The sequence below is a fragment of the Oncorhynchus mykiss genome, chromosome 7 (genome assembly GCF_057628025.1).
Source record: "Oncorhynchus mykiss isolate SJ-2025 chromosome 7, ASM5762802v1, whole genome shotgun sequence".
Taxonomy (NCBI): domain Eukaryota; kingdom Metazoa; phylum Chordata; class Actinopteri; order Salmoniformes; family Salmonidae; genus Oncorhynchus; species Oncorhynchus mykiss.
In genome coordinates this window covers 80,144,209-80,168,786 of record NC_143028.1, presented here as the reverse complement: position 1 = coordinate 80,168,786, position 24,578 = coordinate 80,144,209, and the positions used below count along the sequence as shown (strand labels likewise).

At 44.3% G+C, this 24,578-nt stretch overlaps 1 protein-coding gene across 2 annotated transcripts; it reads right to left on the bottom strand.

Annotated features, from left to right (window-relative positions):
• Positions 1-1,695: 1,695 nt before the first annotated feature.
• On the bottom strand, positions 1,696-16,264 carry tamm41 (TAM41 mitochondrial translocator assembly and maintenance homolog). Of its 2 annotated transcripts, none has more exons than XM_036984266.2 (8): positions 14,767-16,264; positions 12,483-12,665; positions 10,640-10,732; positions 9,654-9,804; positions 8,031-8,176; positions 7,093-7,258; positions 4,119-4,181; positions 1,696-3,580 (listed from the first exon to the last, which is right to left on the bottom strand). In XM_036984266.2, the coding sequence occupies exons 1-8, from the start codon at positions 14,902-14,904 to the stop codon at positions 3,504-3,506; spliced, it is 1,017 nt and encodes a 338-aa protein (XP_036840161.1). In that variant the 5' UTR covers positions 14,905-16,264; the 3' UTR covers positions 1,696-3,503. The 2 variants fall into 2 exon arrangements, 1 of the variants encoding a protein (XP_036840161.1); XR_016497457.1 differs by having other exon boundaries at positions 3,465-3,580; positions 7,973-8,176.
• Positions 16,265-24,578: the final 8,314 nt, after the last annotated feature.

The window sequence follows — 24,578 nt, the reverse complement described above, 5'->3', positions numbered from 1 at the left end:
AATAATATCGGCATAAATTATGATAATGACATTTCGTCACATCCGTTGCAGGTACAAGACAAGGAAATAATTGCAAATAACGTTCCCGATGGACGAACGAAGAGGTGGGAGGGAAAGTGGCGGAAGTGGATGCGGAGTTCGAATCGAGTAGCGCGTCGAGTAATAATTGGTGAAGACGAATGTTCTGAATGGACAACAGTAATATCGAAAACTGGAACAAAACGGAAATGGTCTGAAATTGGAGTGAAGGATACGTGTGTTGTGAATGATAATTAATCGCTTCTTGTTGGGATGCGTGTGGAAACCTTTTTGAGGTGAAGATACTCGCTGGTTGAATGGAGGAAAAATAAGAGTCTGTCAGTCCTGTTTAAAAAAATTTTTTTTTTATAAAGAGCAAATACCTAACCAAGCTTCACATGCGTATGTAAGTTACGCTGTAAGAGCTTTCTTCCCCAAACCATTGCAGTGTAAGAATTGTAAAGGATTTGACAATGTTTTCAAGTGTGTGTGTGTGTGTGTGTGTGTGTGTGTGTGTGTGTGCAGACGAACTGAGTACACTGAAGAACGGTGTGTAGAAGGAGGACAGTGTTGCAATTGTGGTGGGGATCATGATACTGAGTTCCTGGAGTGCCCTGTAAGGGGGAAGGAGATTGAGGTCAATCGAATGCGATTAAAAATCATCGAGAAAACAAGTGATGGTGCTGGACGCACCACAGCCTGTAGTAAATGTTTGCTGCCACACAAAAGATACCCTGTGTGTTAAGGATTATTGCCACAGTTAATCTGTACAGCACAAGTCTCATAAATCTTGTGGCTGAGGCATAATAGTTTTTGCCATTTCTGGATTTGATATCTTAAGACTTGGAAGGGGTACTGGTGCTGGAAGACCTGCCCTCCCAGGTTCCCCTTGAGCCAGTGAAGGGATCAGTTATGATTTATGATTTTTAAACAGAAGTTACATTTTTTTTGGGGGGGGGGGGGGTGAATCCTGTTTCCATCCCGCGTAAGAGGCGGGGATGCACATTAAATGTGATCGTCAATATACCCTCTGAAGAAATCATGTGCCCTAACAGGCCCAGAGCAAAGCCCATTTTTTTTGTCAATGTAATAAACTAACTAGGCTTAACCATGTATTTCAATAGCGTTGTCCATGTGCTTTTAGAATAGCAATTGCTTTGTCAAGGTCGTCCTTTTTTTAAAAAGAGAACCACACTTGTCTAGTGATTCAGCAGATAAGGGAAACAAACCATTTTATTTAGCACTAGCTCTCTCAAGTCACACCCACACATGATCCAAATCGAAAAAGACTGCTTGGTTGTTTAGCAACACACACGTGCAACTATGGAGCAAAACAAGACTGGGTTGGCTTAGATTGTTTACAACATGTCAACTATATTTCGTCTTTAATGTTTGTTGAAAACTTACATTTTTCGCAAATGACCACTTGTCTCAAATACATCATTCCAGTTGTTGGTTAGCAAGCTATAGTGAATTCTAACCTTCTTAGCAAAGACGTGACAATGAAAACAAGACATGGAGTTAAAAACGAGCCAGCCATGACTTCCCACATGGCAGATTCTTGTCATTGTCGTTAGCTCTTTGACCGTTCAAAACCACAACACACTGCACTCTGCCCCATTGTTTTCGTCGTCAGCTAACCCGTCTATCATGTGGACAAACCGTTTGAGACAGTGATACTGAGAACCAAGGTGATGACGCTTTATTCCATTCTCATAAAATCTGCCATTTTACAAAGATATGAGTGACATACCGTTTCTTTCATTCTCTTTTTTAAGTGCACTAAAAAGTCACACCCTACATCATTGTGGGTGACACACAATGTGCCGAGATGTTATCCAAGGGGAGTATTCAGTCTGCCAAGCAAAACATTTTAGTTTGGTGAGAGTTTCTATTAGTCAAATTCAGATAGGTGCTTCCTGGTGCCAGGTTTTCCATTTTGGTTTCAATTATTTTGTTTTGACATGAAATGCATTGTGGGTTGACACAGAATAAAACAATAAATTCCATGATGGTATTGACTGTCCATTACTGCTCATCACTTAGCCATAATTTATTCACATTACTTTAATGAGTTATTTCTGCTGTTTTAGGTCAATATGATAACTTCATTTGAATTCCAAGTCATCTCATCTCCATAGAGCTGCTGTCTGACAAAAAAAAAAAATCACTATTTTAGTTCTTCAAAGTAAATAAGGCCTACTTTGATTGCTGAATACCAACGATCAATCACTTGGATCATGTATTTTCAGGTAGAGATACCTGGCAAAGCAGCTATCACGTGTTCTTCTGTCTCTCCATGTCTGCACCACACAGACCAGACAAGTAGGCGTGCAATGGATTCTGGTCATTGTACACTGAAGAAAAATGTTTTTAAAATATATATAAAACACAACATATAAAATGTTGGTCCCATGTTTCTTGAGGTGAAAGGTCAAATATCCCTGAGATGCACAGAAAGCTTATTTCTATCAAATGTTGTGCATAAATTTGTTTGTGAGCAAGATAATGCATCCACCTGACAGCTGTGGCATATCAAGAAACGGATGAATCAGCATGATCATTACACAGGTGCACCTTGTGCTGGGAGACACAAAAAAAAAACAAAAGGCCACTTTAAAAATGTGCAGTTTAGTCACAACACAATGCCACCGATGTCAAGTTGAGGGAACGTGCTGATTGCAAGACTGTTCACCGGAGCTGTTGCCATATAATTGAATGTTAATTTGTCTCACCATAAGCCACCTCCCACCAAAATTTCATTTCAATCGATCAGCACTCCCGGTTTTGTTCTGTTTGACGAAACGTCTGCAACTAAAACGTTTGGTTTGGCAGAATGAATACACCCCAGGTAATGGCTGATTTTAAAACGGTCAACAGACCCTGTAGACATGTAGATTAAGACAGGGAAACGGGGCTTCATTTTTAAAAAAAGGACCTCTTTGTGTAACTGGGTTATATTCAGTTAGGTGAAACATTCACAACGCTGCAGGTAAAAAATTATAACAATTCCCTATTGTGCATGACAGAGTATCGTTTATATGTTGTACACAACACATTTCTATCCATCTAAAACGTTCTGTGATGTTGCATCCTCTTGAACAATGCCCCCAAGGGGAACAGGTTGGTATATCAGTTCATCCAGGCAGAAAGGAACCGTACAGTATATAGCCATTTATAAAAAAACGGGGTGGTTCGAGCCCTGAATGCTGATTGGCTGAAAGCCATAGTATATCAGACCGTATACCACGGGTATGAAGAAACATTTATTTTTACTGCTCTAATTACATTGGTAACCAGTTATATTTAAGCAATCAGGCACCTCGGGAGGTTGTGATATATGGCCAATATACCACGGCTAAGGGCTGTGTCCAGGCACTCCACGTTGCGTCGTTCGTACGTACGTGAGAACAGCCCTTAGCCGTGGTATATTGGCCATATACCACACCCCCCCAGGCCTTATTGCTTAAATATAACTGGGAGGATCAAGGCGTCTTCATTCTCCAGCCCTTCCACATCTTCTGGAGCTTCTTGGTGCTGTAGGACAGAGACTTCAGCAGCCCTGTATGAGGAGAACACAGTCAGGTAAACCTGTACATCTGCCCTGTATGAGGAGAACACAGTCAGGTAGACCTGTATGAGGAGAACACAGTCAGGTAAACCTGTATGAGGAGAACACAGTCAGGTAGACCTGTACATCTGCCCTGTATGAGGAGAACACAGTCAGGTAGACCTGTATGAGGAGAACACAGTCAGGTAAACCTGTATGAGGAGAACACAGTCAGGTAGACCTGTACATCTGCCCTGTATGAGGAGAACACAGTCAGGTAGACCTGTATGAGGAGAACACAGTCAGGTAGACCTGTATGAGGAGAACACAGTCAGGTAGACCTGTACATCTGCCCTGTATGAGGAGAACACAGTCAGGTAAACCTGTACATCTGCCCTGTATGAGGAGAACACAGTCAGGTAAACCTGTATGAGGAGAACACAGTCAGGTAAACCTGTACATCTGCCCTGTATGATGTATGTGTACTTAGTGTTGATATCCTCAAATTAATTAAATATATAATAGAAGAAAACTATTAAAAAAAAATTACCAGCCGTGGCGATTCCTTTGGCGGTCTGAGTTATGCTTGACGACTTCACTATTGACGATATCCCTGTAGAAAAGAAACAGAAGAGTCTGGGTCAATGATTTATATATACACACACACACACACTAGATGACTGGTAGGGGGCACTGTTTTGAAGCCAACACATCAGTTTTTATTTATTTCATCACATTCACAGTGGGTCAGAAGTTTACATACAGTCGTGGCCAAAAGTTGAGAATGACACAAATATTAATTTCCAAAGTCTGTTGCCTCAGTGTCTAGATATTTATGGAATACTGAAGTATAATTACAAGAATTTCATAAGTGTCAAAGGCTTTTATTGACAATTACATGAAGTTGATGCAAAGAGTCAATATTTGCAGTGTTGACCCTTCTTTTTCAAGACCTCTGCAATCCGCCCTGAAATGCTGTCAATTAACTTCTGGGCCACATCCTGACTGATGGCAGCCCATTCTTGCATAATCAGTGCTTGGAGTTTGTCAGAATTTGTGGTTTTTGTTTGTCCACCCGCCTCTTGAGGATTGACCACAAGTTCTCAATAGGATTAAGGTCTGGGGAGTTTCCTGGCCATGGACCCAAAATATAGATGTTTTGTTCCCCGAGCCACTTACAGTGCCTTGCGAAAGTATTCGGCCCCCTTGAACTTTGCGACCTTTTGCCACATTTCAGGCTTCAAACATAAAGATATAAAACTGTATTTTTTTGTGAAGAATCAACAACAAGTGGGACACAATCATGAAGTGGAACGACATTTACTGGATATTTCAAACTTTTTTTAACAAATCAAAAACTGAAAAATTGGGCGTGCAAAATTATTATTAACAATGATTCCAAGCACCACCCTCCCTTTGAAGCTCCCAGTCTGTCATTCAAACTCAATCAGCATGACAGAGTGATCTCCAGCCTTGTCAACACTCACACCTGTGTTAACGAGAGAATCACTGACATGATGTAAGCTGGTCCTTTTGTAGAAGAAAAATAAACGCACACCTATTTAGGCGAGGTGCTGGCTAGCGGAGTAGAAAACGTGAAAATGAAAATAAAAGAGAGCCACACACTCTAGGAGCTCAGATGCAAAAATGTAATTACCAACGTTTCGACAGCTGTAATCCAAATATACCCTGAAGAAGACAGCTCAACGTTGGTAATGACATTTTTGCATCTGAGCTCCTAAAATGTGCGGCTCTCTTTTTTCCAAGCTGGTCCTTTTGTGGCAGGGCTGAAACGCAGTGGAAATGCTTTTGGGGGGATTCAGTTCATTTGCATGGCAAAGAGGGACTTTGCAATTAATTTCAATTCATCGGATCACTCTTCGTAACATTCTGGAGTATATGCAAATTGCCATCATACAAACTGAGACAGCAGACTCTGAACATTTATGTGTGTGTCATTCTCAAAACTTTTGGCCACGACTGTACACTCAATTAGTATTTGGTAGCATTGCCTTTACATTTTTTAACTTGGGTCAAATGTTTCGGATAGCTTTCCACAATAAGTTGGGTGAATTTTGGCCCATTCCTCCTGACAGAGCTGGTGTAACTGAGTCAGGGTTGTAGGCCTCCTTGCTCACACACGCTTTTTCAGTTCTGCCCACACATTTTCTATAGGATTGAGGTCAGGGCTTTGTGATGACCACTCCAATACCTTGACTTTGTTGTCCTTAAGCCATTTTGCCACAACTTTGGAACTTTGGGGTCATTGTCCATTTCGAAGACCCATTTGCAACCAAGCTTTAACTTATGAGATGTTGCTTCAATATATCCACATAATTCTCTTTCCTCATGATGCCATCTATTTTGTGAAGTGCACCAGTCCCTCCTGCAGCAAAGCACCCCCACAACATGATGCTGCCCATGCTTCACTGTTGGGATGGTGTTCTTCGGCTTGCAAGCCTCCCCCTTTTTCTTCCAAACATAACGATGGTCATTATGGCCAAACAGTTCTATTTTTGTTTCATCAGACCAGAGGACATTTCTCCAAAAAGTACAATCTTTGTCCCCATGTACAGTTGCAAACCGTAGTCTGGCTTTTTTATGACGGTTTTGGAGCAGTGGCTTCTTCCTTGCTGAGCGGCCTTTCAGGTTATGTCGATACAGGACTTGTTTTACTGTGGATATAGATACTTTTGTACCTGTTTCCTCCAGCATCTTCACAAGGTCCTTTGCTCTTGTTCTGGGATTGATTTGCACTTTTCGCACCAAAGTACGTTCATCTCTAGGAGACAGAACACATCTCCTACCTGAGCAGTATGACGGCTGCGCGGTCCCATGGTGTTTATACTTGTGTACTATTGTTTGTACAGATGAACGTGGTACCTTCAGGCACAAGACTTGTGGAGGTCTACAATTGTTTTTCTGAGGTCTTAGCTGATTTCTTTTGATTTTCTCATGATGTCAAGCAAAGAGGCACTGAGTTTGAAGGTAGGCCTTGAAATACATCCACAGCTCCACCTCCAAATGACTCAAATTATGTCAATTAGCCTATCAGAAGCTTCTAAAGCCATTATATAATTTTCTGTAATTTTCCAAGCTGTTTAAAGGCACAGTCAACTTAGTGTATGTAAACTTCTGACCCACTGGAATTGTGATACCGTGAATTATAAGTGAAATAATCTGTCTGTGAACAATTGTTGGAAAAATTACTTGTGTCAATGCGCAAAGTAGATGTCCTAACCGACTTGTCAAAACTATAGTTTGTTAACAAGACATTTGTGGAGTGCTTGGAAAAACGAGTTTTAATGATTCCATCCTAAGTGTATGTAAACTTCAGACTTCAACAGTAGATCATACATCATGTACATCATTAGTCATATATATTGTACATTAGTTATTAAAGTTATTAAGTTAAGCAGCACCAGCTGTCAGATCGATTCACCCCTTGTTTCATCGCCTTGCCCAGGATTCGAACCGGCAACCTTTGGCTACAGGTCCACCTCCTCAGCCCCTGAACTACATACCCTGCTGCACCACAGAACCGCAGTCGGGGTCCTGGGCCACCTGTAGTAGTATCTCCTCCACGTCCCTGTTCTTCCCAGGCGGGTCCACCAGTCGTGTGATCCTCTGCTGCAGGGTCCTGGGGAGGGCCATCAGCTGGACAAACTGACCCTCTGGACTCTTATCCACCTGGAAGATTTACACATATTACACACCTAGAACACACACACGTTAGGGGTCCTGGGAGGGCCATCAGCTGGTTAGGGGTCCTAGGGAGGGGCGTCAGCTGGTTAGGGGTCCTGGGGAGGGGCGTCAGCTGGTTAGGGGTCCTGGGGAGGGGTCGTCAGCTGGTTAGGGGTCCTGGGGAGTGGCGTCAGCTGGTTAGGGGTCCTGGGGAGGGGCGTCAGCTGGTTAGGGGTCCTGGGGAGGGGCGTCAGCTGGTTAGGGGTCCTGGGGAGGGGCGTCAGCTGGTTAGGGGTCCTGGGGAGGGGCGTCAGCTGGTTAGGGGCCCTGGGGGAGGGGCGTCAGCTGGTTAGGGGCCCTGGGGGAGGGGCGTCAGCTGGTTAGGGGTCCTGGGGAGGGGCATCAGCTGGTTAGGGGTCCTGGGGAGGGAGGGGTGTCACCTGGACAAACTGACCCTCCAGACTTCAACACACCTACAGGAGGGTCTCTCTCTCCAGGAACAGGGTTGAAGAGCCCTGATATAGAATATGACATTATCATATGAACACATTTGGGATAGAGGCCAGACCTGTGTTTCTCACCTCCTGCCTCCCCTGCTGAGGCTTGTGTGGTGCACATGCACACACACCACCAACACACACACACACACACACACACACACTTCTCACTTCCAGTTTCCCCTGCTGTGGCTTGTGAGGTGCACACACACACACTTCTCACCTCCAGTTTCCCCTGCTGAGGCTTGTGTGGTGCACACACACACACACACACTTCTCACCTCCAGTTTCCCCTGCTGTGGCTTGTACACCACCTGTGGACACTCTTGCAGAATATTGTTGTAGAGAATGCGGAAATGTTGGACGTTTTCCTTGACAATGTTAGCCACCTTGGACCGGTCTTCTCCAATCACCATCCTGAAATCACCTTGGGTGGGACAACAGACAGTTTCACAACCAACCAGCAGAACAGTACACTAATAACCAATATTCTCCACCCATGTGTGCGTTTTTTCACTCCCCGTCATGGATTTAAAAAGCATTTGATTGGTGCATTGCGTGGAGGGAGTTTCCACCATTTTTAAAAGGCATGTAAATGAAGTGTTCGAGGTGAATTGGGACGTAACACGGGGCTAGAATTAAAGGGGCAGGGTAGCCTAGTGGTTAGAGTGTAGAGGCGGCAGGGTAGCCTAGTGGTTAGAGTGTAGAGGTGGCAGGGTAGCCTAGTGGTTAGAGTGTAGAGGTGGCAGGGTAGCCTAGTGGTTAGAGTGTAGAGGCGGCAGGGTAGCCTAGTGGTTAGAGTGTAGAGGTGGCAGGGTAGCCTAGTGGTTAGAGTGTAGAGGCGGCAGGGTAGCCTAGTGGTTAGAGTGTAGAGGCGGCAGGGTAGCCTAGTGGTTAGAGTGTAGAGGCGGCAGGGTAGCCTAGTGGTTAGAGTGTAGAGGCGGCAGGGTAGCCTAGTGGTTAGAGTGTAGAGGCGACAGGGTAGCCTAGTGGTTAGAGTGTAGGTGCGCCAGGGTAGCCTAGTGGTTAGAGTGTAGAGGCGGCAGGGTAGCCTAGTGGTTAGAGTGTAGAGGTGACAGGGTAGCCTAGTGGTTAGAGTGTAGAGGCGGCAGGGTAGCCTAGTGGTTAGAGTGGAGGGGTGGCAGGGTAGCCTAGTGGTTAGAGTGTAGAGGCGGCAGGGTAGCCTAGTGGTTAGAGTGTAGAGGCGGCAGGGTAGCCTAGTGGTTAGAGTGTAGAGGCAGCAGGGTAGCCTAGTGGTTAGAGTGTAGAGGCGGCAGGGTAGCCTAGTGGTTAGAGTGTAGAGGCGGCAGGGTAGCCTAGTGGTTAGAGTGTAGAGGCAGCAGGGTAGCCTAGTGGTTAGAGTGTAGAGGCAGCAGGGTAGCCTAGTGGTTAGAGTGTTGGGCTAGTAAAAAACAAAAGTGTGTGTTCAAACAAGCTGGGGAAAAAAAAAAACTGCCGAACACTAAAACTAACAAAAACGTCCCACCATTTTGACGGTGAAGCATAACAGTAATGTTACACTAGTCAACAGCTTAGGATCGGGGTGGCAGGGTAGCCTAGTGGTTAGAGCGTTGGACTAGTAACCGGAAGGTTGCGAGTTCAAACCCCCGAGCTGACAAGGTACTAATCTGTCGTTCTACCCCTGAACAGGCAGTTAACCCACTGTTCCCAGGCCGTCATTGAAAATAAGAATTTGTTCTTAACTGACTTGCCTGGTTAAATAAAGGTCAAATAAACAAATAAATAAATAAATTAGGGAGAAAAAGGAAAACAACTACTTGTGCTTAACATTGACTTTGCAGATAGCAGCTACTTTAAAATGTTTTACTTTCAGTGATAGGTGTTTGTTTACTTTATTTCAAATGCAGTTGCCCCTAAATAATTCAAACTAAAAGTCTAGTCACCGGCGTAGGAGAGCCCGGCAATCTGCAGGAGCAGGTCCTCTTCAGAGAAACTCTCAGGCAGCATGAGGAAGGAGGCAGTCACAGCGCTCTTCAGGTTCCCCACCAACGCAGCACGCATCTTCCCGTTTTCACCCTGCACTAGGATCTTCACCTACACAACAATAACATAGTCAGCTTCCTGTTCCCACCCTGCACTAGGATCTTCACCTACACAACAACAACATAGTCAGCTTCCTGTTCCCACCCTGCACTAGGATACTCAGCTACACAACAACATAGTCAGCTTCCTGTTCTCACCCTGCACTAGGATCCTCACCTACCCAACAATAACATAGTCAGCTTCCTGTTCTCACCCTGCACTAGGATCTTCACCTACACAACAACATAGTCAGCTTCCTGTTCTCACCCTGCACTAGGATCTTCACCTACACAACAATAACATAGTCAGCTTCCTGTTCCCACTCTGCACTAGGATCCTCACCTACACAACAACATAGTCAGCTTCCTGTTCTCACCCTGCACTAGGATCCTCACCTACACAACAACATAGTCAGCTTCCTGTTCTCACCCTGCACTAGGATCTTCACCTACACAACAATAACATAGTCAGCTTCCTGTTCTCACCCTGCACTAGGATCCTCACCTACACAACAATAACATAGTCAGCTTCCTGTTCTCACCCTGCACAGCAGTCAGGTACCAAAACCATGGTGCACGACTGAATTGTAACTAAACTTATAGTTCCATCGCCTGGTTGTATCTGTGATCACATGACCAACATCATTGTTATGTACATGCTCAACACACCTCTGCTCTAGATGGCAGTCACCTCTGCTCTAGGTGGCAGTCACCTCTGCTCTAGGTGGCAGTCACCTCTGCTCTAGGTGGCAGTCACCTCTGCTCTAGGTGGCAGTCACCTCTGCTCTAGGTGGCAGTCACCTCTGCTCTAGGTGGCAGTCACCTCTACCACAGGGACCAACACCTACCGGTTTGTGCAGTCTGCCAGCAATATACATGGTCTTCCAGTGGAGCAGGTCGTCAATCAGAGAGTCAGTACTGATCACGCCATACTTCATTATCTGTCGAGAGAGAGAGAAGACCTTTAGGTTACAGAGACGAGCCAGATTAAAACAAGATGTCGGATAGGAGCAGTGAAATGTGTTGGAGAGGTGCAGTGAAATGTGTTGGAGAGGTGCAGTGAAATGTGTTGGAGAGGTGCAGTGAAATGTGTTGGAGAGGTGCAGTGAAATGTGTTGGAGAGGTGCAGTGAAATGTGTTGGAGAGGTGCAGTGAAATGTGTTGGAGAGGTGCAGTGAAATGTGTTGGAGAGGTGCAGTGAAATGTGTGGATGTGGATGGGGATGGGTAATGGGGATGGGGATGGGTAATGGGGATGGGTAATGTGGATGGGGATGGGTAATGGGGATGTGGATGTCAATGGGTTATGTGGATGGGGATGGGTAATGTGGATGGGGATGGGTAATGGGGATGGGTAATGTGGATGGGGATGGGTAATGGGGATGGGGATGGGTAATGTGGATGGGGATGGGTAATGGGGATGGGGATGGGTAATGGGGATGGGGATGGGTAATGGGGATGGGTAATGTGGATGGGGATGGGTAATGGGGATGGGGATGGGTAATGTGGATGGGTAATGGGGATGTGGATGTCAATGGGTTATGTGGATGGGGATGGGTAATGTGGATGAGGATGGGTAATGTGGATGGGGATGGGTAATGTGGATGGGTAATGTGGATGTGGATGGGTAATGTGGATGGGTATGTGGATGGGTAATGTGGATGTGGATGTGGATGTCGATGGGTAATGGGGATGGGGATGGTAATGTGGATGGGGATGGGTAATGTGGATGGGTAATGGGGATGTGGATGTCAATGGGTAATGTAGATGGGGATGGGTAATGTGGATGGGGATGGGTAATGTGGATGTGGATGGGTAATGGGGATGGGGATGGGTAATGTGGATGGGGATGGGTAATGTGGATGGGTAATGTGGATGTGGATGGGCAATGGGGATGGGTAATGTGGATGGGTAATGGGGATGTGGATGTCAATGGGTAATGTGGATGGGGATGGGTAATGTGGTTGGGGATGGGTAATGTGGATGGGTAATGTGGATGTGGATGGGTAATGTGGATGGGGATGTGGATGGGTAATGTGGATGTGGATGTCGATGGGTAATGGGGATGGGTAATGTGGATGTGGATGGGTAATGTGGATGGGTAATGGGGATGTGGATGTCAATGGGTAATGTAGATGGGGATGGGTAATGTGGATGGGGATGGGTAATGTGGATGGGGATGGGTAATGTGGATGGGGATGGGTAATGTGGATGGGGATGGGTAATGTGGATGGGTAATGTGGATGGGGATGGGTAATGGGGATGTGGATGGGTAATGGGGATGGGGATGGGTAATGTGGATGTGGATGGGGATGGGTAATGGGGATGGGTAATGTGGATGGGGATGGGTAATGGGGATGTGGATGGGTAATGTGGATGGTGGATGGGGATGTGGGATGGGTAATGTGGATGGGGATGGGGGATGGGTAATGTGGATGGGGATGGGTAATGTGGATGGGTAATGTGGATGGGTAATGTGGGATGGGTAATGTGGGATGGGTAATGTGGGATGGGTAATGTGGATGGGGATGGGTAATGTGGATGGGTAATGTGGATGGGGATGTGGATGGGGATGGGTAATGTGGATGGTGGATGGGTAATGTGGATGTGGGATGTGGATGTCGATGTGCTCCACGATCAGCTCCTTGGTCTAACTGACGTTGGAGGGAATACCTAAAACATACACGCTCACCCTTCCATCCACAGGTACTAAGGTGTTGTAGTACACCCCAGCCCCGTGTTCTTCCTGTATCCGGCTGATCTTCCTAGGACCCAGGAACTTTAATACAGAATAGTGTTTTCTGTTCTGCATCAGGTTCATGGTATGCCAGGTGACTGGATCGTCTACAGCGAACACAAAATCCAGCATGTTTTTCTGGGAGGGGGAGAAGAGATGCTCTTGTCAGTTATATTGTTAAAGGATTTTTGATCAATAATGACTAATTATGTATACATTTCAATCAGGACTGACTAATCAGAATACTATTATGTTACTGTATATGTACTAATCAGAATACTATTATGTTACTGTATAGATGTATGCATTTTCTTTTAATCCTAGTACTGAATATAATGTGTGTAAATATAATCAAGAATTAGAACAATGACTGTCTGGTCCTTGGTAGAAATGAATTAATTTATAGCCAGACTGGCTAGAAGGCTTATCTACACAGGAAGACCTTGGCTCGGTCATAAATTATATTAAATTGGTAGGGAGACGATGTGGGAAGGCTTGAGATACTGCCTTTGTACCAGGGTGGGAGAAGAGACGGGACAGTTTGAAAACGAATGACGTCATTTTCAGTTTATAACCTGTGGTGTTAGGGTTACCCTAACCCTGTGGTAAACTGTATCATGTTCAGTACTCTCCAGAATAAACGCTGCTGATTGATTTTGAGACTGGTCTCTGTCCATTTTATGCAAATAAGAGTCTTACAAATTCCTAGAAGTGGACAGAGTGTTTCATTTAATTGGGTATTAAAACATGTAGGAATTTAATTCCAGTAACATATATTCATTGATCAATGTTATGTTACACACACATTGTTGTATTTCAACAACCGCGGTATTGATATCTACCCTACATGACCAAAAGTATGTGGACACCTGCTCGTCGACCATCTCATTCCAAAATCATGGGCATTAATATGGAGTTGGTCCCTCCCTTTGCTGCTATAACAGCCTCCACTCTTCTGGGAAGGCATTCCACTAGATGTTGGAACATTGCTGCTATAACAGCCTCCACTCTTCTGGGAAGGCTTTCCACTAGATGATGGAACATTGCTGCTATAACAGCCTCCACTCTTCTGGGAAGGCTTTCCACTAGATGTTGGAACATTGCTGCTATAACAGCCTCCACTCTTCTGGGAAGGCTTTCCACTAGATGTTGGAACATTGCTGCAGGGCTTCCATTCAGCCACAAGAGCATTAGTGAGGTCGGGTACTGATGTTGGGCGATTAGTCCTGGCTCGCAGTCAGTGATCCAATTCATTCCAAAGGTGTTCAATGGGGTTGAGGTCAGGGGTCTGTGCAGGCCAGTCAAGTTCTTCCACACCGATCTCAACAAACTATTTCTGTATGGACCTCGCTTTTAGCGCGGGGGAATTGTTATGCTGAAACAGGAAAGGGCCTTCCCCAAACTGTTGCCACAAAGTTGGAAGCACAGAATCATCTGGAATGTCATTGTATGCTGTAGCGTTAAGATTTCCCTTCGCTGGAACCAGGAAAAACAGCCCCAGACCATTATTATTCCTCATCCACCAAACTTTACAGTTGGCACTATGCATTGGGACAGGTAGCATTCTATTGAGGCATGTAGCGTTCTCCTGGCATCCGCCAAAACCTAGAAGCGTCTAGAGTGAGTGATTCATCACGCCAGAGTCCATTGGCGGCGAGCTTAACGCCACTCCTGCAGACGCTTGGCATTGTGGATGGTGATCTTAGCCTTGTAGTGAGTGTTGCAACCGAGGAGAGACGTGTTTTCCTAGACGTTGCCATCTCACAATAACAGCACTTACAGTTGACCGGGGCAGCTCTAGCAGTGCAGAAATGTAACTTGTTGTAAAGGTAGCATCTTATGACAGTCCCACATAGAAAGTCACTGAGCTCTTCAGTATGGGCCATTCTCTATCGAGATTGCATGGCCATGTGCTCGATTTTATACACCTGTCAGAAACGGGTGTGGCTGAAATAGCCAAATACGCTAATTTTAAGAGGTGTCCACATACTTTTGTGTGTGTGTGTGTATATATATATATATATATATATATATATATATATATATATATATATATATATATATATATATTTCTGCGCCCTTGCTAGTCGTGCATGTTGTCCTCTTAAAGTTTGGCATGGCAGACGGTTCCATAAATTGGCAAGAGAGCACACTGGCACCCTAGCCTACTGCCGAAGTCTGTATCATTTCGTCTAATGACATGCATATACTAAAGAATATATTATGTCTCACGACTTACCCCCATTTGACCTTGGCTAGTTCCATTTTGTTTGAATACTCCAGATCCATAGGCAAATGCGAGGCTGATGTCTTGAGGGAACTGCGACAGTATTCTTCGGTAGAGCACACTGGTGTTCTGCAGAGCTGGAAGCGTCATGATTGCAATGCGCTTTCATATAAATGGAGCTACAACAAGACTGAGAATGACATTTCAGCCAATTTAGCTAACCGGCCATTGCAAAGTATATTCACCGGCTCCGCTATTTCTGATCTAATAATTACAAACACGAGAAAAGTGAAGCCGCAAACGGTCACATAAGCCTCCGCAATAGCATGGCACAGAATTTCTCTTTGACCATGGTTCCTGACTTTAATACATAGCTAGATGTGCCAATATTATCGGCACTTTTGTTGCTTTTTTCGTCATCAACACTAAGAAAGTACATCCGGGTTACGGAATTTCAGAAACGTTCTAAATAAAAGTCCCCCACGTAATTGTAGAAAAGTGTCAATACCTGAATTTATTCATGATGTGAAAAATAATTATCTAAACATTAACATTAATTAGTCACATGTGTTCATATTTAAGTGACATTTGGGGTTTTCAAACATGTTCCAAGGTCAAATAAATGCCCCCAATGCTAATCACTGTGAATGAAATGCTACAGTAAAGGTATTGTAGAATGTAGATATGGTGTCATTTCGTGGGGTGCTGAATAATACAGAATGTTGCTTTTACTCCACCCAATTCAATGGGCACAATGTGAATCATAGTATATGGAATACAGGAAGGAGTAGGCAGCGATAGTAAGGAGGGGAGGAAGGAGAAGGTGGTGAAGGAGGAGGTGGTGGTGAGGAAGGAGGTGGTGAGGAAGGAGGTGGTGGTGAAGGAGGGGGTGGTGGTGAAGGAGGTGGTGGTGAAGGAGGTGGTGAGGAAGGAGGTGGTGAGGAAGGAGGAGGTGAGGAAAGAGGTGGTGAGGAAGGAGATGGTGAAGAAGGAGGTGGTGAGGAAGGAGGTGGTGGTGAGGAAGGAGGAGGTAAGGAAGGAGGTGGTGAAGAAGGAGGCAGTGAGGAAGGAGGAGGTGAGGAAGGAAGGAAGGAGGTGGTGAGGAAGGAGGTGGTGGTGAGGAAGGAGGTGGTGGTGAGGAAGGAGGAGGGGAGGAAGGAGGTTGTGAGGAAGGAGGTGGTGAAGAAGGAGGTGGTGAAGAAGGAGGTGAGGAAGGAGGAGGTGGTGAGGAAGGAGGTGGTGAAGAAGGAGGTGGTGAAGAAGGAGGTGAGGAAGGAGCAGGTGGTAAGAAAGGAGGTGGTGAAGAAGGAGGTGGTGAAGAAGGAGGTGGTGAAGAAGAAGGTGGTGAGGAAGGAGGTGATGAAGAAGGATTAGTAGGAGTTGACTGTACTGAATGTGACGCTGTTGTCTATGGTGATAGAGTTAACTGTGGAGTTGACTGTACTGAATGTGACGCTGTTGTCTGTGGTGATAGAGTTAACTGTGGAGTTGACTGTACTGAATGTGACGCTGTTGTCTGTGGTGATAGAGTTAACTGTGGAGTTGACTGTACTGAATGTGACGCTGTTGTCTGTGGTGATAGAGTTAACTGTGGAGTTGACTGTACTGAATGTGACGCTGTTGTCTGCGGTGATAGAGTTAACTGTGGAGTTGACTGTACTGAATGTGACCCTGTTGTCTGTGGTGATAGAGGGGGTGTCCTCGGAGTGGGCCACAGTGTCTCCTGACCCCTCCTGTCTCAGCCTCCAGTATTTATGCTGCAGTAGTTTATGTGTCGGGGGGCTAGGGTCAGTTTGTTATATCTGGAGTACTTCTCCTGTCCTATTCGGTGTCCTGTGTGAATCTAAGTGTGCGTTCTCTAATTCTCTCCTTCTCTCTTTCTCTCTCTCGGAGGACCTGAGCCCTAGGACCATGCCCCAGGACTACCTGACATGATGACTCCTTGCTGTCCCCAGTCCACCTGGCTGTGCTGCTGCTCCAGTTTCAACTGTTCTGCCTTATTATTATTCGACCATGCTGATCATTTATGAACATTTGAACATCTTGGCCATGTTCTGTTATAATCTCCACCCGGCACAGCCAGAAGAGGACTGGCCATCCCACATATGCTCTCTCTAATTCTCTCTTTCTTTCTCTCTCTCGGAGGACCTGAGCCCTAGGACCATGCCCCAGGAATACCTGACATGATGACTCCTTGCTGTCCCCAGTCCACCTGACTGTGCTGCTGCTCCAGTTTCAACTATTCTGCCTTATTATTATTCGACCATGCTGGTCATTTATGAACATTTGAACATCTTGGCCATGTTCTGTTATAATCTCCACCCGGCACAGCCAGAAGAGGACTGGCCACCCCACATAGCCTGGTTCCTCTCTAGGTTTCTTCCTAGGTTTTGGCCTTTCTAGGGAGTTTTTCCTAGCCACCGTGCTTCTGCACCTGCATTGCTTGCTGTTTGGGGTTTTAGGCTGGGTTTCTGTACAGCACTTTGAGATATCAGCTGATGTACGAAGGGCTATATAAATAAATAAATTTGATAAATTTGAAATTTGATTTAACTGTGGAGTTGAAAAATGAACAGGCTTAGGAGATCTTATACGTTTAGTTTCTATGAGATAATATCAGTCAGTTAACATGTCCTTCATGAATAATAAAATATTTATGTGCTTTTATTTCATAACATGAATTCTTAATATTTCACAAAAAATGACGTTAGCTGTGTTTACCACATACGTTATTTTTGGCGTTTATCCAAACACGTCGTTCGTCATTCCCACATGGGCTTTGTCCAACGAACCACGGCGGAGTTAGTGCCTATTATTATTTCTCTATACATCTCAAGCAAACTGGAAACAAATTAAAATCGTGATGAGATCTGTAAGAAACAAGAAACCCTTTTAAGCGTTGCACCAGTCATGTACATAACAGACAATTACATTAAAAACATATCCATTTCTCAATCTTATAATATTCTTTATCTTATATAAAGTAGTCATTTTATAGAGTTTTGATTTTCCCTGATGTAATTATAATTGTGTAACATAGTTGTAACATTATGCACTATGACTATGAAAAACTACAACATTTTGGGGGGGGGGGGATTTCGTATTGTACACATACCGTTTAACTGCACACTTTTATTTTGAAGGCAAAATCAGAAGAAACGGAAGTCTTAATGCTGCTGCACGTGTTACTAATGTTTTTTACGGTTCAATGTTTCATATCAACAGTGCAGGCAGGACCTTTCCATGTGTTCAGTGCCACCGTGTGGCTCGGGAGGGAACAATATTCATCACTACGTAAATTAAGAACGCAGTACATGTCAAGTCGTGTTAATCATAGTTGTGTGTGTGTGTGTGTGTGTGTGTGTGTGTGTGTGTGTGTGTGTGTGTGTGTGTGTGTGTGTGTGCGTGCGTCTACGTAGATAAATTACAGTACCAGTCAAAAGTTTGGATACCCCTTTATACATTGTAGAATAATAATGAAGACAACAAAGCTATGAAGTAACACATATGGAATCATGTAGTAACCAAAACAGTGTTAAACCAATCAACCAGTCAAAATATAAACCAATCAAAATATATTTTATATTTGAGATTCTAGCCGCCCTTTTCCTTAATGATAGCTTGGCACACACTTGGCATTCTCTCAACCAGCTTCATGAGGTAGTCACTTGGAATGCATTTCAATTAACAGGTGTGCCTGTGGAATATTCTTCTTAATGCGTTTGAGCCAATCAGTTGTGTTGTGACATGGTAGGGGTGGTATACAGAACATAACCCTATTTGGTAAAAGACCAAGTCCATATTATTGCACGAACAACTCAAATGAGCAAAGAGAAACGACAGTCCATGAGTACTTTAAGACGTGAAGGTCAGTAAATGCAGAACATTTCAAGGTTTCTTCAAGTGGAGTCGTAAAAACCATCAGGCACTACGATGAAACTGTCTCTCATGAGGACCGCCACAGGAAAGGAAGAGCCAGTTACCTCTGCTGCAAAGGATAAGTTCATTAGAGTTACCGGCCTCAGAAATTGCAGCCCAAATAAATCCTTCACAGAGTTAAAGTAACGGTGGTGTGGGGGTGCTTTGCTGGTGACACTGTAATTTATTTAGAATTCACCTGTCAGGAACCACAGAATTCTGGAGCGATACGCCATCCCATCTGGTTTGCGTTTAGTTTTTTGTTTGTTTTTCAACAGGAGTATGACCCAACACACCTCCAGGCTGTGTAAGGGCTATTTAACCAAGAAGGAGAGTGATGGAGTGCTGCATCAGATGACCTGGCCTCCACAATCACCCGACCTCAACCCAATTGAGATGAGTTTGACCACAGAGTGAAGAAAAAGCAGCCAATAAGTGCTCAGCATATGTGGGAACTCCTTCAAGACGGTTGGAAAAGCATTCCTCATGAATTTTGTTGAGAGAAAGCCAAGAGGTGTGCAAAGCTTTCATCAAGGCAAAGGGTGGCTGCTTTATAGAATCTCAAATATAAAATATATTTTTGATTTGTTTAACACTTTTTTTGGTTACTACATGATTCCATATGTGTTATTTCATAGTTTTGATGTCTTCACTATTATTCTACAATGTAGAAAATAGTACAAATAAAGAAAAACACTTGAATGTGTAGGTGTGTCCAAACTTTTGACTGTTACAACACCTTAGTGCCTTCCGGAACCTCACACTGGTTCTTCAGCCACGTTGGGGAGAGGTATTCCTGCAGGTTTCCTGTAGAGGAGCCGAGCCACAGGTGCCCCAGTCTACAAATCTCAAGTTGTCATGGAGTATGCCTCCTTGTGCTTTTAAAGGGAATGTAAACAACAACAAAATAACAGTCTGTCCTGCTCCTCTCCTCTCCCCTCACAGTCACTTCAGTTGATTTGGCTTTCCAGCCTACTTTAGTCATCCCTCACCCATCATAGCCTTGCCATTCCCAACCAATCAGAGCACTTGGAAATGTTCATCTGGACACTGCACCCGCCCACTCAGGTCGGAGTGTTTATCATTGTCGTCGTCCGAAGGGAGGAGACGCCATGTTTCTGACGACTTTTTACTGTCAACAGTAACACGAAAAGTCTGAATGATTACTTCCTGTTACCTTCATACACATGTCTCCCACTGTATTACCGTTCTTTAATGTTAGAGTTGCTGCTTTGCCTATTGTTTATCATGTGTAGTATTATTAAGTACTACCATAAGCGTTATTGCATTGGTTGCAAAGGTGGTTTCATTGGTGTATTGGTAAACATATTTTGCATGCAGACGCTCCCACAGCGTTTTCTATAGTGGTGTTTTATTGTGCTTCCATGGGAGAGCTTCTAGAGTCATCCCAGAGTCATTCTAGAGTCATTCTAGTCATTCTAGAGTCATCCCAGAGTCATCCCAGTCATTCTAGAGTCATCCCAGAGGGTTCTAGAGTCATCCCAGAGTCATTCTAGACTCATCCCAGAGGGTTCTAGCGTCATCCCAGAGTCCTTCTAGAGTCATCCCAGAGGGTTCTAGAGTCATCCCAGTCATTCTAGACTCATCCCAGTCATTCTAGAGTAATCCCAGACGGTTCTTGGAGTTTGCTCATGTGAAGAGTAATTTACGACTTTGTGGCGCCAGATCTGATAAGATCTCAGCCTGGCAGATTCTCACACAAGGCTGGAGAGAGAGAGGGTGCCATACACTTTGACCCTTTGTCATTCCAAGTAATTGGTTTATCTCTCTCTCTCCAAGAGGTTTATGTTTTATATCGGTACTGTGTTTATAAGCCTTTATAGACATGTTGTAAGTGTAAAGCTATTTGTCATTTATTCATGAACATTTGTATATTGCATAGTTGTAAATGTGTGCATTTTCTTTTGTCTTTATAAAACCACAACAATAATATTCCATGTCATTCAGATTACCACAGTCATAGAAACATCTAGAAACATCCTCGAATAGAAACAGCTGTGTGTGGTGGTGACTATCGAGAGTACAGTGATGAGCCTTAACATCGTGTTCTAACAGGACAGCAGTGGGCAGAACCAATCAGTTATAAGTATATAGTGGGTGAGGGAAGTCACAGCCGACCACTCAGACGGATGAGGGCATTCCAGCCAAAGGGAAGTCACAGCCCGGCCACTCAGACGGATGAGGGCATTCCAGCCAAAGGGAAGTCACAGCCCGGCCACTCAGACGGATGAGGGCATTCCAGCCAAAGGGAAGTCACAGCCCGGCCACTCAGACGGATGAGGGCATTCCAGCCAAAGGGAAGTCACAGCCTGGCCACTCAGACGGATGAGGGCATTCCAGCCAAAGGGAAGTCACAGCCGGCCACTCAGACGGATGAGGGCATTCCAGCCAAAGGGAAGTCACAGCCTGGCCACTCAGACGGATGAGGGCATTCCAGCCAAAGGGAAGTCACAGCCTGGCCACTCAGACGGATGAGGGCATTCCAGCCAAAGGGAAGTCACAGCCTGGCCACTCAGACGGATGAGGGCATTCCAGCCAAAGGGAAGTCACAGCCTGGCCACTCAGACGGATGAGGGCATTCCAGCCAAAGGGAAGTCACAGCCTGGCCACTCAGACGGATGAGGGCATTCCAGCCAAAGGGAAGTCACAGCCCGGCCACTCAGACGGATGAGGGCATTCCAGCCAAAGGGAAGTCACAGCCCGGCCACTCAGACGGATTATGAAACTATTTTTCTCTGTGTCCTAGTATGAAGGAAGTTCGAGGTAGTTTCGCGAGCCCAAGCTAACTAGCGTTAGCGCAATGACTGGTAGTCTATGGGCATCTGCTAGCATGATGATTCCCAAAGTATCCCTTTTAAAATGTTAGTTTTTGGTTTGACGAGGGAATGAGAGCACTGTCGTTGTGCAGTTTGACTGACAGCTGACAGGACATGTTGACATGTACTATTTGGTTCGACATGGGGACTCGTGATTGGCTGTTTTAGAAAAAAAAAATAGAAGAAACCTGCACACTGCTCTTGATAGTATCACTGCTCTTGATAGTATCACTGCTCTTGATAGTATCACTGTTCTGGATAGTATCACTGCTCTGGATAGTATCACTGCTCTGGATAGTATCACTGCTCTGGATAGTATCACTGCTCTTGATAGTATCACTGCTCTTGATAGTATCACTGCTCTGGATAGTATCACTGATCTTGATAGTATCACTGCTCTGGATAGTATCACTGCTCTTGATAGTATCACTGCTCTTGATAGTATCACTGCTCTTGATAGTATCACTGCTCTTGATAGTATCACTGCTCCTGATAGTATCACTGCTCTTGATAGTATCACTGCTCTGGATAGTATCACTGCTCTGGATAGTATCACTGCTCTTGATAGTATCACTGCTCTGGATAGTATCACTGCTCTGGATAGTATCACTGCTCTTGATAGTATCACTGCTCTTGATAGTATCACTGCTCTGGATAGTATCACTGCTCTGGATAGTATCACTGCTCTTGATAGTATCACTGCTCTGGATAGTATCACTGCTCTTGATAGTATCACTGCTCTTGATAGTATCACTGATCTTGATAGTATCACTGCTCTTGATAGTATCACTGCTCTGGATAGTATCACTGCTCTGGATAGTATCACTGCTCTTGATAGTATCACTGCTCTTGATAGTATCACTGATCTTGATAGTATCACTGCTCTTGATAGTATCACTGCTCTGGATAGTATCACTGATCTTGATAGTATCACTGATCTTGATAGTATCACTGCTCTTGATAGTATCACTGCTCTTGATAGTATCACTGCTCTTGATAGTATCACTGATCTTGATAGTATCACTGCTCTTGATAGTATCACTGCTCTTGATAGTATCACTGCTCTGGATAGTATCACTGCTCTTGATAGTATCACTGCTCTTGATAGTATCACTGCTCTTGATAGTATCACTGATCTTGATAGTATCACTGCTCTTGATAGTATCACTGCTCTGGATAGTATCACTGCTCTTGATAGTATCACTGCTCTGGATAGTATCACTGCTCTTGATAGTATCACTGATCTTGATAGTATCACTGCTCTTGATAGTATCACTGCTCTGGATAGTATCACTGCTCTTGATAGTATCACTGCTCTGGATAGTATCACTGATCTTGATAGTATCACTGCTCTTGATAGTATCACTGATCTTGATAGTATCACTGATCTTGATAGTATCACTGCTCTTGATAGTATCACTGCTCTGGATAGTATCACTGCTCTTGATAGTATCACTGATCTTGATAGTATCACTGCTCTTGATAGTATCACTGCTCTGGATAGTATCACTGCTCTTGATAGTATCACTGCTCTGGATAGTATCACTGCTCTGGATAGTATCACTGCTCTTGATAGTATCACTGCTCTGGATAGTATCACTGATCTTGATAGTATCACTGCTCTTGATAGTATCACTGCTCTGGATAGTATCACTGATCTTGATAGTATCACTGCTCTTGATAGTATCACTGCTCTGGATAGTATCACTGCTCTTGATAGTATCACTGCTCTGGATAGTATCACTGATCTTGATAGTATCACTGCTCTTGATAGTATCACTGCTCTGGATATTATCACTGCTTTTTAATAAGCGTTACCTCTAAAGAGGGTTCTTCTTTTTGTCTCATTTTATTCAAACGTTACCAAGCACCTGCAAACAAAAAAGAAGATAATTCAGACGAGCGAGTGCCTTTTCAGAATTGCTGTTTAGAAGTGTGAAATGAGCGATCGTAATTCTGGAGGTAGAGTCGCCGCGGTTAGATCAGTGACATCATGTATAATACTGAGTACAATTAAGGAACCAGGAACACTGAATACAGGAAACATTATTTATAGGCTGGCCAGAGAGAGAGAACGTATTTAACTCACGCAGTAGAATCACTCCATAGATTAAAAGTTTATGGTTACATAGTCTTAAAAACAGATATAATGACCATATTTATACATATTGTAGTACAGCAAGAAATACATATACACTTAGTAGAATACACACTGTGGTGTAACATGAAATAAAGGTTTGTATACCCAACAAAACATTCAAGCAATACCAGGATGTCCACTATGTGTCTCCCACAGGTCCCCGGACCTGAGGTTGAGAGACATTGTACTATGCCTCAATCCCAAACGGATCCTTACCACTTATTCACTTGTGGAGATCTGAGAGGATTTGATTTGTACAGTGGGGAGAACAAGTATTTGTTACACTGCCAATTTTGCAGGTTTTCCTACTTACAAAGCATGTAGAGGTCTGTAATTTTTATCATAGGTACACTTCAACTGTGAGACGGAATCTAAAACAAAAATCCAGAAAATCACATTGTATGATTTTTAAGTAAATTAATTTGTATTTTATTGCATGACATAAGTATTTGATCACTTACCAACCAGTAAGAATTCCGGCTCTCACAGACCTGTTAGTTTTTCTTTAAGAAGCCCTCCTGTTCTCCACTCATTACCTGTATTAACTGCACCTGTTTGAACTCGCTACCTGTATAAAAGTCACCTGTCCGTACACTCAATCAAACAGACTCCAACGTCTCCACAATGGCCAAGACCAGAGAGCTGTGTAAGGACATCAGGGATAAAATTGTAGACCTGCAAAAGGCTGGGATGGGCTACAGGACAATAGGCAAGCAGCTTGGTGAGAAGGCAATAACTGTTGGCGCAATTATTCGAAAATGGAAGAAGTTCAAGATGACGGTCAATCACCCTCGGTCTGGGGCTCCATGCAAGATCTCACCTCGTGGGGCATCAATGATCATGATGAAGGTGAGGGATCAGCCCAGAACTACACGGCAGGAACTGGTCAATGACCTGAAGAGAGCTGGGACCACAGTCTCAAAGAAAAC